At 45.3% G+C, this 15,427-nt stretch overlaps 2 protein-coding genes across 4 annotated transcripts in view; one reads left to right on the plus strand and one right to left on the minus strand.

Moving 5' to 3' along the window:
- Positions 1-273: 273 nt before the first annotated feature.
- Positions 274-9,777, minus strand: LOC101063826 (guanine nucleotide-binding protein subunit alpha-11-like). Of its 3 annotated transcripts, none has more exons than XM_029828646.1 (8): positions 9,141-9,777; positions 8,470-9,039; positions 4,838-5,022; positions 4,473-4,627; positions 4,175-4,303; positions 2,446-2,575; positions 1,161-1,314; positions 274-973 (listed from the first exon to the last, which is right to left on the minus strand). In XM_029828646.1, the coding sequence occupies exons 2-8, from the start codon at positions 8,606-8,608 to the stop codon at positions 783-785; spliced, it is 1,083 nt and encodes a 360-aa protein (XP_029684506.1). In that variant the 5' UTR covers positions 8,609-9,039; positions 9,141-9,777; the 3' UTR covers positions 274-782. The 3 variants fall into 3 exon arrangements, with proteins under 3 accessions (XP_029684506.1, XP_029684507.1, XP_003974181.2); XM_029828647.1 differs by having other exon boundaries at positions 8,470-8,595; positions 8,694-9,775; XM_003974132.3 differs by having other exon boundaries at positions 8,470-9,777.
- Positions 9,778-11,531: 1,754 nt separating this feature from the next.
- Positions 11,532-15,427, plus strand: part of LOC101070011 (guanine nucleotide-binding protein subunit alpha-11) — a 7,102-nt gene continuing 3,206 nt past the window's right edge. Inside the window, exons 1-4 of the mRNA XM_003974158.3 lie at positions 11,532-11,831; positions 12,087-12,262; positions 13,809-13,993; positions 14,159-14,313. Coding sequence (XP_003974207.1) covers positions 12,112-12,262; positions 13,809-13,993; positions 14,159-14,313 — 491 coding nt within the window. The 5' untranslated portion in view covers positions 11,532-11,831; positions 12,087-12,111. The remainder of the gene's footprint in view (positions 11,832-12,086; positions 12,263-13,808; positions 13,994-14,158; positions 14,314-15,427) is intronic.

The following is a 15,427-nucleotide window of genomic DNA, read 5'->3' on the forward strand; positions in this document are numbered from 1 at the left end:
TCCTACAACATCTGTGGAGTCGGTCCTCTTTATTCAGCAGCTGCTGACCTGCTCTAACAGAAAAGGACCTAACTAAGAACAGAGAGATCACCAGGAACTGATATCCTGCAGGAATCCTGTGTTGTGACTGCCTCGGTCCGTCACACCCAGCAGGATGTCAACACCCCCGTTAATTAACACCGTGCTCGCTCACTCGCTCTCTGCCGTCTGCAGAAGCCTTTCATTTCACAGATGTGCGAGATGCGGCCCTTGTGATGACAAAAAGATAGAAGAACCACACCAGATCTGTTTTATAAAGACATTAAAAACACGTGGGACAGGTACAGACAGAAAGGTGTCCTCAAACATGACAAACCCTTTGGCAATTATATTGCGTCTTGGACTGAGAACAAACCAGACACAGATTCAATGAAATAGACATAAAAAAGAAGAGTAACTTATAATTCATCAAACATTGGCAACAGTGTTTATAAAAGTCCTTCATTCTAAAAAAGAAAAGACTGGACCCCTTCAGAGGGGAGCTGGCAACAAGCACAGGAAAGTTACAGTTGGAAGAACAGTGAATCCTTAGGAGTTATATAGTTTTACAGTGAACATCTGACAACATCAAAGCTTCAATAACATCCAGCGGAGCTTCTGTGTTTGATTCCAGACAGCTGAAAACACATAAACTCCAGCCCAATGGAGGGCAAAAGGCCCTGGAAGTCAGGGGCAGAACACAGGGATTTCTGGTCTGGAGGGAGTGTTTCCAGAAGACAATTCTGGACACTGTCCAGCTGTCTTCACACCAGGTTGTACTCTTTGAGGGTTAGCTGTAAGATGATGTCTTTGACGGCAGCAAAGACAAAGTGGATGTTCTTGGTGTCGGTGGCACAGGTGAAATGGGAGTAGATGATCTTGTCTTTGTCTGGGTTCAAGTCCACAAACATTTTCAGGATGAACTCCCGACCTGCAAGAGGATCCTGCCGGGGACCTGACAGAAGAGCAGATCATCCATAATCACATTTGGGATCTTGTTTTTCTTTTTTAAGTTATACGTTTTTAAGCTTTTTGGATGTAGTTGAAAAATATAACCACAAGGTGTCAATGTGACATCAAAACTGTAAAAGGCAAAGCACCAACTGATCCTGAAACGTCACTAGCAGAGGGGCAGAAGTTACCATCATACTGTGGAAAGTAATCAACCAGGTGGGAATGCATGATCTTCTCCTCCAGCAGGTCTTTCTTATTAAGGAAGAGGATGACAGAGGAGTTCTGGAACCAGGGATAAGTGATGATGGTCCGGAACAGAGCTTTGCTTTCCTCCATACGATTCTGAGAGGGAACAGGAGGAGAGGAAGCAGGAAGGCAGGAAATGAGACTCCAGCAACAAATATACGATCAACTATAAATATAGATTAAAATGGTATTCTCTTCTGATGCACATTTAAACACACTGAGCTAGATGCTACATATGTGCAAATTGATGGGACTGTAGCCGGATGAGCTGAGCTACATGAATCACGTCTAACTCTGTAACAAAACAACCATCCAAAAATGAATGAAGATCACAGAGACAGAAGGCCTGCTGTCTATTGAATTCAGTTTTGTGAGGGTAAGATGGACGTCTGCTCGCGTAAACATTGAACAGATAAGAGCTTTTTATGATCTTTGCCAGCATCACTCCTGCTGGTAAAACTTGGCAGGTGATGGATCCACAGAAACACTGCGGTCAGGCTCTCTGACTGGCCTGAAAGGTCAGGCCGACGTCTGTCTGCACTGTGGGACATTCTCAGGTGCCTCCACACGGGCTCGGCCTCCAGCTCTGGAAGTGAGTGCGACATTAGACCAGAAACATCTCCCTGCAGAGCAGGCAAGTGCTTTAGTAGATTCCATCTGAACAGTGGACAGGCAGGCGAGACAGATCTGATTACAGTCACAAACCAGTGTTTCTCTGTAATCAGCCAGATTTAGCTACTGAACACTAATAATGCTCTCCAGACTACGTGTTACTTTGGATTGGAGTGTGTTGGTTAATCCCGTTTAGCCTCCGGCTCGCTCCTGAACGCGTGCTTAAATAGAAGCAGCCAGAAATGAAGAAATAACTCCGGTGCCTGTCAGCTTTTCTGTGGCAAGCAGCTGGTATCGGTTTACAGTTCTTTTTAACTCATTCTTGACGGCAGCAAGAATGAGCCCAAACATGAAGCTGCCGGCTGTGAAAGCAAAACGAGCTGAAACTCGGACAAAAGTGGAGATTTCTGTTCTCTAAAAGCTGTCGTGCCCTTTAAAGTTGAAAGCTCCAGTTTGCTTTTAAACAATATTTACCAGCAATCTTTAAGACTTCTAATTTAAATGAATGAAAATGTTTTCAATGAAAATGATTTTAACTTTAAAGCACAATCCTGCAAATGTTAAATAAATTAGCCGCAACACTGAAATGAAGTGAATAGAAACAATTATTCGCACCTCATTGTCTGACTCCACCAGAACCTGGTCGTACTCGCTGAGCGCAGCTAGAAACATGATGGAGGTGACGTTCTCGAAGCAGTGGATCCACTTCCTCCTCTCTGACCTCTGACCCCCAACATCCACCATCCTGATGGGAACACAATGGGAAGAACTGGAGCAGAGGTTCAACAGATGAACTAGCCTTTATTTTAGTTCACAGTCAAACATTGGATCAAAATACACAAATTTGTGTGAACACCAGCGTCGCTTAGCTGACAAGCTTGTGTAATTTAAAGCAGAAACCTCTTTGCACGAATAATATAAACAAAGACAGTCAGCAGCATCCATCAGAGAGAGAACGGAGACGATCAAACAGTCATCGTGGAGGTGCAGGAGACATGGAGCAGAAGAAAAGGGAGCAGAAAGCGACCAGGAGAGATGGAAATATATCACAGGTCTTTACTTTCCTCAGAAGATTAATGAAGAGATGTCTCGTGTCATGGCTGTTTTATGGAATTCTCGTTCCAAAAACGCGTTCCAATCTGTCAGGATTCTGATTCCAGGTTCTGGCTTTAGGGTTACAAACACTCCCAGTGTTGTGTGGAGCTCATGTGCAGGTTGAGGAGACGCTGCTGCTGCCTCTACAGCCCAACCTCACTCATCTCGACTCTGCCCAAGCGTGGGAGGCTTGACATGATGGCTTCCCGTTCAATTTGCTCTCTTCTTTAATCACTCATTTCCTCCTTTCTTTTTTTTTTTTTGGTCACAGAACAGGAAGAGAAAGACGCTCTGGTCCTGGTGGCGAATGCAAACACAGTCTGTTGTGAGGTTGCGTCTCCCAGCTACACTACAAACACAAACCCAGGAAACCCACTAGAAAGGAATCGAATTCTTCATATTCTGACATTTTCAATCACAAATAGAGGACACTGTCATTAAACACCTAGAAAAACGCTCAGATGGGCCAAAAACCTGAGCGTTTACCACATCCCAGTAAGTCCTGGAAACCCACTTATGCCTGCAAACCTCATCTAACTGTTGAGGAACCATGAAGACTTGACGCGTGCGCGAAGAAACCAGGCTAACAGGGTCAATCATGTGACCACCAAACCCCCTTTCAGCTGCTCCAAAGTCCAGTCCTAATGCTGCCTACACTCACACATTCATTACTTTCTGATTAGTTTGGACGAGGGTTTAGTTAAAGCTTTGCAGTTGATTTAATCTCCCTTCATCCGCTCAACAATCGGTTGGGTTGAGGATTCTGTATCAGAGCACTGGCGCGCATGAAAGTGCAGAGTTTCTACCTGAAAATGATGCTTTGCAAGTCAAAAGGCTATTCTATGATCCCAGATGTGGGGATTCGGACTCTAAGCACGTCCTGCTGGGTTGGCAGGTAGGGGGATTCGGCAATTGGCTCCAGATGGCTCAGATAGCTGAAGAACAAAAGGAGCACAGCAGCAAAGAGAAGCAGGGAAAAGAGCGTAAAGCATAACGGCGGATACAGCGCACGGCCCCCAGAAGAGAGAAGAAATGAAACTTGATCCCTCGCAGCATTTCTCAAAGACAGAACACTGTCCTCTTCTCAATCTGCTTCCTGAAGGTGTGAGGAAGCAGAAATATTTAGAGTGTCCTGACAGGCAGACCGAGGCCTGTTCTCTGCTCGGCCTTTGAGAGTCAAGTGTTACAAAGAGCTGCAGATGAAGCTTCCAGCTGGCTGCCAGACGTCAGCGGCACGGGACGCCCGTACCTGAAGATGATGTTATCCAGGTCAAACGGGTACTCAATGATGCCCGTGGTGGGTACTCGGACCCGCAGAACGTCCTGCTGGGTGGGCACGTATCCTGGGGATCCTAGGCGTTCTAAATCGTTAAGGTAACTGCAGGGGTGCAGGGAAGAGGGGATAAGAGTGGCAGGCAAACACAACATCACAGCGTTCTGCCCCAAATACTAGTTTTCCCTGCTCCCTTTGGGCTCTTAAAGCACATTTTAACAAGATGACATCATACCTAGAGTATGTGGACAGAGGAAATAGACGGTGCACGTACTATCTAGTGGAGTCTGAGAGCTGGTATTCCCTCCTGCGGTCATAGGCCTCCTGGATGCTGGGGTCAGCCCACAGCGCCTTCATCGCTCCAACATAGGGCTGACAGAAGGAGGAGACTTTCTCCACATCCACCTCGCACACCAGCTGGGCGTTACTCTGCGAGGAAAGAAAAGTGCAGGGAATCCGGATTGGGATCAGGAAAATCAGCGGATTAAAGACAACAAACAAACAAACAGGCATTTTATGAGGAGCTCCTCCCCGTTCAGACGCGTCAGCAGCGCGACAGTCCTGAAATCGGTGGGTTCCGCGTCAGCCGTCAACACTTTAAACGCTGTCTACATGACGGGAGCTCTATCCCACGCACACCTTGTTCTGTTCATACTTGAATGGAATCCGGAGGTTCTCGGTAGCATGGATCATAGCCTGCATGGAGGTGAAGATGTTCTGGTAGACCAGCCGGATGAAGCTCTTCTTATCATCATCTGTGTATCCGGAACCGTGGATTATCCTCATCTGCTTGATGAAGGTGCTCTTGCCACTCTCTCCAGTACCTTAATGGGGGGGTAAAGACATCAGAAATTAGCCAGATTTATTTAACAAGAACAGGAAGCCAAATCTTACTGTATGACTTACTTAATGTGTCAAATATGAAGGTCTGTGTGACCTTTAAATCTGTCAACCAGCTAACACACCACAACTTTCCCCAAACCACATCCTCTTCTGTCTGCCTGTTCACCTACACCCCGGTGCTGGGAGGAAACCAGCACACAGATCCTCCCGCCGATGGTCCAGACTCCATTGAAACATACGTATGCATCAAAACAGCCTTCAGGACTGGGAATACAGTCCAAAGTCCCGTTGCAGCCATTGTTTCCTCCTGCAGGTCCCAGTGTTATGACATCTCCATGCAATCACTGTTTTGGCTGCTGTTACCACAGAGGCTCCACTAACAGTCGGGACTGGCGAAGCAGCTCAGGGTGACCACAAAAGGGATGCAGGCTCACCTCAGCTCAACAGCACACGCTGGGTAACCGAGTTCATTTCTCTAATTTTACAGTTGTGGCCACAATGCCGAGTATGAATATGGGCATAAACATGTAGGAAGTTGCCTGGAGAGAAGCAACTATAGACACACAGCAATCCTTACAATCAACAAATACATATACAGTATATAGCAAATAAATAAGACCATACTGCTCCAGGGGATGGCCTTCAAAATGACAATGGTCCTTTTGGAGCACGTTTAATAAATGAAACCGTTTGAAACGATGTGTATCGACAGGGAATCTGTCCCTTTTTTGAATGACTGCTATACATTAACTGAGAATTCTTCATTCCAAATAGAAAATCGTGTTTATTCATTCCATATGTCTCTCTCCTGCTGAGGAAGGAGGGCTTATTCTCAGCTCATTAGTTCATAAACACTAAAGTGCAGCTGTACTGCAACATTAAACATCTAATATGCAGAGCAGGCCTGAGGAAAGCTCATTTTGCAAAATTGGTTTTAAGGGAAAGTTGTTGCTTGGTTGCTTAAAAGGCTTCAGAAATGTAAATAACAGTTTTGTGAAAGTTATTGTTATTTTTAGTCAGTAGCAACATTATTTCAAAAAACAGTGAGTCCTGATCCAGTGTAATTCAAGAGATGGCCTGCTCTCCTGCAGAACATAACTCCTGAGGCTTATTGCTTCACCTCTGCACCGGCTGGAATCAACTGTCCGAAGGAATCAGTGAATCATCAGTCATCAATAACTGTGATTAAGAATCCTCAGTTTCAGCTTCTCCACCTCAGCATGGAGACGTGTTTAACTCACTTTTACTGACCCACAACTGTCAAATATCTCCAACCCAGAAGACTCTCAATGACCAACATTAATGGTGATCTCCTGAGCGGATCAACTGCTCCCACGGTAATCAAATTATTAATAAAAGCAGGTGTAATTGGTCCATTTACTGGGTCAGAGTAGCTGGAGAACTTGGCTTATGCACTGGAGCAGCATTTATTTCCTTCCAGAGTTACATTAATGTCCTGGGAGAGCACTGCTGTGTTTTCTCTTCATTACAGAGATTCTCAATGAGCTGAACAGCTGGCCAGAATCTCATATCTGAGGCTATTATCTTTTATCTGCTTTTATATATCTTTTGATTAGAGTTTTGATTTCATTTACAAGAGATGCCTCAAGGAAACCCCTAATTTCATTAAAGTATGCAAATCTGTTGCACATTCTTGTTTTATCTAATGTCACGGACCAAATTCATTTATTATTGAAATGTGACATTATTTTCAGTTAGCTAGCAAATGCTAACAGCTAATGATTAAGCTGTTTTAAGCTTAAAACATTACCCTTAATCAGGTGTTTGTGCAGAACAAACATGCTGCCATAGCAACCAATCCACCTAACAAACACGGCACCTAACAAACTTGCAAGCATTCTATACGTTGCAGTTTTTGCCGTATTGAGGTTATTTTCTCTGTTACACATATTTATAAAGACAACAAGGAAGAAAGACACCCCTGCTCATAAATTATTTTTAGTCGCCACTCCACTATTTTGCTATTACTACACATTAAATACCAAAACAACTTTTAAAAATCAATCAGTATTTAAATATTAAATTAGTTGAACCCCACAAGTGTCATTTGCAGCACTTTATCCATCCATGTCACTGGATGTTCCCATCTATTTGCAATTTTGTTGTTTCCACAACACCTTTCCATTGGTGCTGTTACCTTAGCAACAGCTAACAGCGAATAAATACTGTTAACACTGAGATTACCTGTTCATCTCAGGGTCAGAAAGCATAACAGATGCATGTAGGCTCCTCAACACATCCTTGGGTGTTCCCAAAAACAAACAGTCATGAGCCCACATGTGTCAGCCTATTCCAGCAGCGTGCACATCAACAGGTGACATAAAACCCAGTGCGAACAAGAGTAGTTGTCAAGAAGTGTGCTCACTTCCTGACGTGCATGTGCATCCTGGGTGCACTGAGGTCTGCCATTGACGGGCAAAGCTAGCTTTGAACAGCACTGCAAAGACCCAACATACATTTAGAGGCACACAAATGTGCATTGGACTGCCACAGGATATAAAACAAACCCCGGTGACTTTAGAGATGAATAATTCTGACTGATTTAAAGAGCCCTGTGGCAAAAAGAAAATGCATAATAGTGGGTATCAACAAACATTTTACAGGCTTATCATCTGCAGCCAACCTAACCTTCAGTCAACAGAGTCACAAAATGAGAGCCTCTCTGGACTCTACACAGCCACAATCCTTGACATTAAATTTCCACATGCACCTTTCCCCCTTTAAATACAAGGGGATATAAGGTAGTGGATGTACTTGTACAAAACCGGTCCCACCTAAAAAAAAAATAGACTTCGACTGGTGCAGCCCTCTTAGCTTTGGCTGTCAGCATTTAATTACTTGTGACGTTTATTAGCCAGCGGCAGAGCGCTCGGGGGACGGCTGCGGTCTCCCAGGCTGCACCTTTACCGTGCACCAGCTGACCGCACAGAGGAGGACAGGCACGCTGAGCAAAAGCTCCTGCAGGCTGCAGGTGCGGCTCGTGGATAAACCCCATCTGGAAATAGCAGTCAATCAATATAAATGTGACCCAGTTTCACTCTGACGACCAGAGCGTGACAGTTTCAGAGAAAAGAAGTTCATTCTGAAACCGACATAAACATGCTACTGTCAGACCAAGCGGCAGGAAAAAGGTTCGTTGTGCTTTTGGAACCAATTCAATAATCGCTGTTACATATCTGCAAAGATCAGACTCGTGACATTCGGAGGATATGTAAGCTGACAATGTCAGAAGGTCCTTAAATAAGCAAACAAAGCGGGTCCTTTGGACAAAGAGACAGAAAAAGTCCCCAAAAGTGACTCTTATTCATTCTTAGTTTCCACAGACACAAACATTATCGTATTTCGCATCCGTGTTTTCCCTCGTCGTCAGCCCCCGGGGCCCCGATGGCCCCCCAGCAGTGACATACCCAGCAGCAGCAGCTTCAGCTCCCGTCTGGCGTCTCTCCTGTCTCGCCGCAGTTGTTTCTCGATCTCGGCGTTGATCCGTTTGGACTCCTTCGCCTCCTCGCTGAGGCAACAAGCCACCGCGGAGTCTAAAGCCATCATGACATGAGCTGGAAAAGCTTCGCACGGAGAATTAACTGAATGAACAAGGCTGAGATGCAGCACCAGCGGTCCGCTGCAGACTGACCTGTGTGGGAGTGAAACTGCTGCCGACTATTAAGTATATAACAGGTTATTCAAAGGATTGTGTAATCACCAGAGTTAAAGGACAGACTGTTGCTAAAAGACCAAACACATAAATGAAAACTACCCATAAACCTACCAAATATTCAAAAGAGACACTTTCGGTTTATCGCGGTCTATCGCGACAACCTTATCTTTCAAACTACCAACATCCTGGAATCCTGCGGCTGCTTAAACTGCTGATTATTTATTCTCAGTCCTGTCCCAGAGATAGCGGGACACCATCGCTTACCAGCGACACACCTGAACAACTACAAGTGTCAAGCATCCACGAATTTGTCCAATATCCACTGCAAAAAAAAAACAAAAAAACTGTAGAATTAAACCTGGAATGAATTCATTTCCCCTCCCTGTATAGGTAAATGGGACTAGTTGGCTTAATTTAACTAACCTAAGTTGAAAACTGGTCAAAAACAAAAGCAAAGATGCCTGTCAGAGTCCATTCTTGATGGTTCAGATTTTGTTTTCACCGAGACAATGATGTCAAAACGCAAAAACAAACAACCTCCAAATTACGGTGAATTGTTCCGGCCGTGTTTTGTTGGTGTTTGTGGATCGCCACCAACTCCTCCATGTGCGGTGGGGCGGCGTCACCGACGTCGCCTAGGATACGCATGATCGACAGGCGCATGAACTAATGGCATCAGAGTTTAGTATCCGGTAGGCGGTCCTTGTCCAGTTACCAAGTTTGTTTGCGGTGAAGCTATTGAAGTTTGGCTGCAAGACCACGCCCCTCTACTGTCAATCAGCCACAGCTCCAGACTCACTTTAATATAATTCCAGATTTCCTTTATGATCGTTAAGGAACTTTTAAACTTCCTCTATGACTAGCTTTTACAGCTTCACTACTACAATGCTACATTATCTTAGGTAAATTAAAAAGCAGTTATTATTATGTGTGCTAGTGAATGTATTAATAAACATTAATAAACAGCCAGACCAGATTGCGACTCAGTATTTCACAAGAAACCACAAAAAACTTGAGACCAGTCCTGTCTGTGAAAGAAAAATACTGTTAAGCGCCGTCCTGTGGAAATATGGTGTTATTACAGCACTGAAAATGTGTTTTAACTTCTGTTAATACCTAAATATCAGGAACCACTCAACACCAATCACGACAAAAATAAATGTAATCGAAGAATATATATATAAAAAATGCGCACAGAAACAACACGCACGGATGACAGACGTCCATCAGATACCCACAAACTGCTGCTGGTATGTCTGGTATGATGAAGACAGGCAGAAATGATGGCGTCCTCTCAACTCTGACACATTAATAACTTGAAGTTTCCATAAGCAGGGATATTGTATAGAAGTACAGCATTATTTTACAAGACCTTTGAACCATAAGCTAAACTTACTGGAAGTGGAACAATACTACAGGATGAATCATCTCCTTTGTTATTATTCCATGAACATAAACACATACACACACCCAACACACACATGCACAGGCACACACGTGCACACCCACTCACACACTTAACAGAGAGAGAGAGAGAGAGAGAGAGAGAGAGAGAGAGAGAGAGAGAGAGAGGGAGAGATTATTCGCGTTATATTCAAACTAGATTTGAGTTTTTATTATTTAGGTTATGCAGTTTGCAGACCAAAGTGCTCCGCCCCCATCCTGCCGTGTTCCTATGGAAACCGTCTCAGGTGATCTCAATATCTGAGATCGTGAACGCCTGGACCAACCGGTTCTACTGGCCGAGACGAGACAAAAGATTGACATGGAAATAGCAGTCTCTGTACATTTCAATATCAACTCTGTAAACTCTTAGAGCCTGATTGGGAACCGTCCGCAGGGCCCAGATTCCTCCACGCAAATGATAATGCAAATGCTTTTTATGAGGTGTTAATTGCTATTAAACTATAAAGACTTAATGGTTATAACATACTCTATTTAACTGTAGTTTTTCAAATTACCTAATTCATAGGTAATTATGTCCTAATTCATAATGCTTTGAATATTTACATTTTCCATAGAAAAAACCTTTAAAAGTTCTCTCAAAGAAGAACAAAAATGACCAGTTTCACCAGTTTTAGACAGTTTGATAAAAACATGTGAATTCATTGGCTGAAATCTGAAACATCGTTGTCTCCGCTGAAACTTTATCCGCCGCCGAATGAACTTTATTGTCTCGATGTCCGACTGCACGTGATCACAGAACCATGAGTTCCGATATCAGCTTTTCAAAATAAAACCCCTTTCCGGACTCTTGCGCGGACTCACTCCATTGAAGTCTATTCCAAAATATGCACAAACAATCGAATAAGTCGAGGTTAATAAGTGCAGGGATTTGTTCTCCACTCACTTCAGAATTAACTGTTTTTTAAACATATGCAGTGGTGGCTTATATCTATATATCTATAACGTGAGGTTAAAGTTCTTAGCAGATATACTAGATACTGAATGTGGGCGCACCAAATACTCCCATTTAAAGAGCTGCAGTTTCACTCAGAGCAAAATTTCATCAACACGATACAGTTACATGTTTTAAAAACAAAAAAAGAGGTTTTCTTATAACTTTAGCCAACAGTATTTAGAGAAATTATGTCTGTGTGGACGCGTCTGTTTTCGTAAAACATGCATAAACACCAATCACACAACATTAGCTGCATAATAAAGTTTTTTAATAAAAAAAACGGTTGCCAGTGTGCTAGAAAAGGCAACTGTGTGGCTCACAGAGGACAGTATAGTAATTAAAAGTATACTAATTCTAATATTTATCGAAAACATCATGCTCTTAATATCTCTACGGGATATCCTGACTTCCGGCGCAGCTGCCGCACCTTTGCCCGCGCGCATCGTCCGGAGCGCATTCCTGATTACAGTCTTTTCAGCAGCCCGTGGAGGCTCCGCATTCCTGCGTAGGTGCGGTGGATCATCTTGCGGTTCAAGTTGTTTTCGTGGGGGGGTTGAGGAAAAATGTGCCTTGAGTCGGTATCAGCGAGCCCTGGTCGCGGTGTGCGCGCCTGAGCCGCTCAGCCGCAGGTGCAGTGCGAGGTGGGAGACATGGAAATCACGGAGCGCGACGGAGCGGCTGGACTTCAGGGAGAGTGACAGACTGATTTGAAGGTAAAGAACTTTACAGTCTTCCCCTGTCTGAGCTCTCATGATGAATCAGACTCAAAAGTTTTGAAGTTACCGACGGGTGTAATTCACTGATAACATCACCTTAAGTGCGTAAAGAAGCGCACATTTAAGCGGGTAAGGGTTAATTCTGGTTTTAAAGTCATATTTCCGGGTGTGCGAGAAAACTAATTAAAGGCCCTTGAAGAAAGCAAAGTATGTTTATTCCCCTGTGTTATCAAGGCTCATTGTGGATTACAGCTTTCCTTCGTAGCTGTGTGGAGCCATGGCGGGCTGCTGGGAGTGGTGCCGCCGCACCTGCGTGTGCTTCCTGTCCGAGGAGGAGAAGAGGACCGTCGCCGTGGACAAGGAGATCCAGAGGATCCTCAAGCAGCAGAAGATGAAGGAGAGGAGGGAGATCAAAATCCTGCTGCTGGGTCAGTCACTCTTTCACACCGGGGGTGTCTGAAAACACAGGAGGAACTACGTGCTTATAGAAGCAGAAAAAACAACTGCCTGGCCTGTTTGGTGGCCTGCAGGAAGCAGAGACAGCTATGTGAGGCATGTGTCACTGCATGGGCATGAAAAGAATGGTCCACATTGGGATTGGCATAGAACAAATGTGGCACAGTTAAACTCCAAAGGACGACTTTGCTGCCTCCACTTTGTGTTTACAGCTGAAAAAGCTGAGGAGAATGTTCATTTTCATGCTGCAAACATCACCGTCCTGATATGATCTCCAGGAATATCCTGGATGAGAGCAGAGCGCCCCCGTGTCTCTTCGCGTGCTTCTTCCTTTTGTTTAATCTGTGCCATAAACAGACGGCCGAAGCACGGTCGGACTGCGGGGAAATTCTGCGCTGACAGTAAACACTGCAGTTATTGCTCCGTCTTATTTCCGATGACAGGAGACTTACAGACTGTCTATTTCCAGTTCCCCTGAAGCAGCAGGGTGGTGAAATCACAGTAAAATGTTGGTCAGAACAGACCATTCCTGATTCAAAAATGGTCAAATGAGTTTGGGATCCCTTCCGTCCTTGAGGGGATGTTAGTATGAGGCTGAATGGCGGCGCTTTTTTGTCCTTCAGTCAAGGTTTAATTACCTTTAGTGCTGTTTTATGGAATAGATTTTTAAACACTCACATTAAACCAGTCCTTTCCTGATGATAAAAAACTCTAATAAACTTTATAGCTGTCCCTCCCTTTCACTCCTCTGCACGTCCCACCCACCCATCTCAGTCTGGCCCCAAACATCTACATCCTCTGTCCCTCTGATGGATTTGTTCCTGATCCTGTCCAAGCCAAAGAGAACCTCCTCACCTCCACCTCTGCTACCCTCCACCTCTGCCTCCTGTCTCATCTTTCTGGTCACCACCAGCCTCTACACTCCTTCATTCCTTCTTTCTCAATTTCTCCTCCCTGCTGCTCCACTCAGGTCCCTCATCTCATCATCTTCTGTCCTCTGTCCACTAGCCTTGACTCCTGTCCTCTCCCGGTCAAACCTCCACCTCTCTGGATGTTCCTCCAGCTGCTCCCTTCTCTCGCTACGCATCACAATGTCCTCTGCAAACATCATGGTCCACAGAGTTTCCTTTCTGACACCACCTGATGAACAGGAGGGGCTCAGGGCTCATCCCTGGAGCACACCTCCACCTTGACCCCCCCCCCCCCCCCCCCCCCCCCCCAAACCACACTGCTGCTCGGAAATTCTCACTACTGCCTTTAAATCTTATTTCCACTTCTCCCTACCGCAACTTCTCCCACTTCTTTATTTCACTGTAATTGCCACACCTCCTCAAGCCTCCCACGTTCTCCTCTACCCTCTCCCTCTCTAAGATCTTGTTGACCAACCAAATAAAAACTAGCCTCCCCCAGACACCCCGAACATCCACAGTTGTATCACCATAACATTTCATCCTCTTCAGTGACCTCCTACCTTCACCCTCACCCATTGGCCCTAATCTCTCCCAATTGACCCACCAGGCACTGGGGAAAGTGGTAAAACCACCTTCCTCCGACAGATGAGGATCATCCACGGCAGAGGCTTCTCCGAGGAGGAGAGGAAGGCCTTCGCCAAATGCATCTTTCAGAACATCTTCACAGCCATGAAAGCCATGACGGCAGCCATGGCCTCCCTCAAAATCCCTTACTCCAACCCAGAGAACGAGGTAGAACACAAACACGCATCAGCAGGAACACGCCACACAAACACACCCACGCCCCAACCAGTAAACACACATGTGCGGGCGTCGGGGCAGGTGTCTGAAGTGCATTCCAACATTTCCATATTAAACAAGAACCAGACCTGCAACAACTGTGTCTCTGCCTTTCAGATCTACGCCAAGTGGCTGCAGGACGTAAACACGGTGCAGGTCACCCAGCTGGAGCAGGGCTACGTCGATGCCATCCGCCGCCTGTGGTCGGACATGGGCATCCGGATCTGCTACAGCCGCCGCTGCAAGTACCAGCTCTTGGACTCCACGGAGTAGTGAGTATTGCGCGGTGCGGCGGGTGTCAGATGTGGTCATGTGATAGATCTACTTGAACTACAACAAAGCTGTTGCTGTATTAACACCAGGGTATTTAAAGCAGGGCTGTACAAAACCCAGTCCCAGAGGGCCGCAATCCAACCGGGTTTTTGACCGACCAGGTTCCCACCTGCCTGAGAGGACAGAAAACACAGCTAGATCGTGGTCCATGAGGACTTAGACGCCCCTGCTCTAACGTATTTATTCAACAAGTTTGTCAACATGAAGCCTACTTCCTAGCTTACAAATGTCAAGACTTTACTTGGGTACAGGTCCTAAAATATATATATATATATATATAAAATAAATAAGCATAGAGTCTGATGGTGACAGCTGACAAAATCTGAACCCTTTTTGAGGGCTTTTTGAATCAGAAGGAGGGCGTATCCAAGGCAAACAAATCCAAAAGAGGAACAAGGTGAAAATCAAAGTCCAATAAAAACAGGGACGAGGAACAACCAAGTGACAGACAATGAGAGCGACACACAAAGAGGCAGGTTAGCGAGACGTGGATGAAACTGAACAAAAGCAAGGCAGTCAGAGCAGGGCCTGACCCGAGGAAAACCTCAAACCTCAACCGCACCTGCTGTCCGAGAAACATGAGCCAGGTAATGACTGCCACTAACGGGGACAAACGCCACCGCAGCTGGTGTGCACACCAACAGAAAGTGCGGACACGTGCGTGAAAAAACAGTCTATTTTGGACGTGAATCCAAACAGGGAATTCTTCAGTCTGCCAGCCTCTGGTTCAGGTTTCCTTATCCTCCCCCTGTGTCTGGTGTCCCAGAGATCGCAGGAGGGTTTCTACCACTAGAGGGGGCTACAGTAGTCTTAAAGCCGTTAAAACTCACCAGTAAAAGTGCTCTGTGACACACTGGTCTAACTGGTGTTTCAGATTTTGAATGCAGTTTTATTTACGTGGCGTTTTAACTTCACTACCTTGCTGCTGTGGGTGGCCGAGGTCCCACAGGGCTCGACCCGGCCCAGCCTGCAAGTGTTTCCTCCCTTTTTCACTGTTGTCCTGTGCTGTGTTTACCCAGCAGCTCAGTCATTATGGTGTGTGCTTGATAAGAG

Source organism: Takifugu rubripes, chromosome 20 (genome assembly GCF_901000725.2).
Source record: "Takifugu rubripes chromosome 20, fTakRub1.2, whole genome shotgun sequence".
Classification (NCBI taxonomy): Eukaryota; Metazoa; Chordata; class Actinopteri; order Tetraodontiformes; family Tetraodontidae; genus Takifugu; species Takifugu rubripes.

What these genes read in the sequence shown, in the direction of transcription:
- LOC101063826 (XM_029828646.1), bottom strand. Translation starts at nt 8,608, where the DNA reads ATGATGGCTTTAGACTCCGCGGTGGCTTGTTGCCTCAGCGAGGAGGCG. An exon ending in GCTGAAGCTGCTGCTGCTGG is followed by an intron (nt 5,023 to 8,469) that starts GTATGTCACTGC and finishes CCCCCCATTAAG; the next exon opens with GTACTGGAGAGAGTGGCAAG. An exon ending in TTACTTTCCACAGTATGATG is followed by an intron (nt 974 to 1,160) that starts GTAACTTCTGCC and finishes CTCTTCTGTCAG; the next exon opens with GTCCCCGGCAGGATCCTCTT.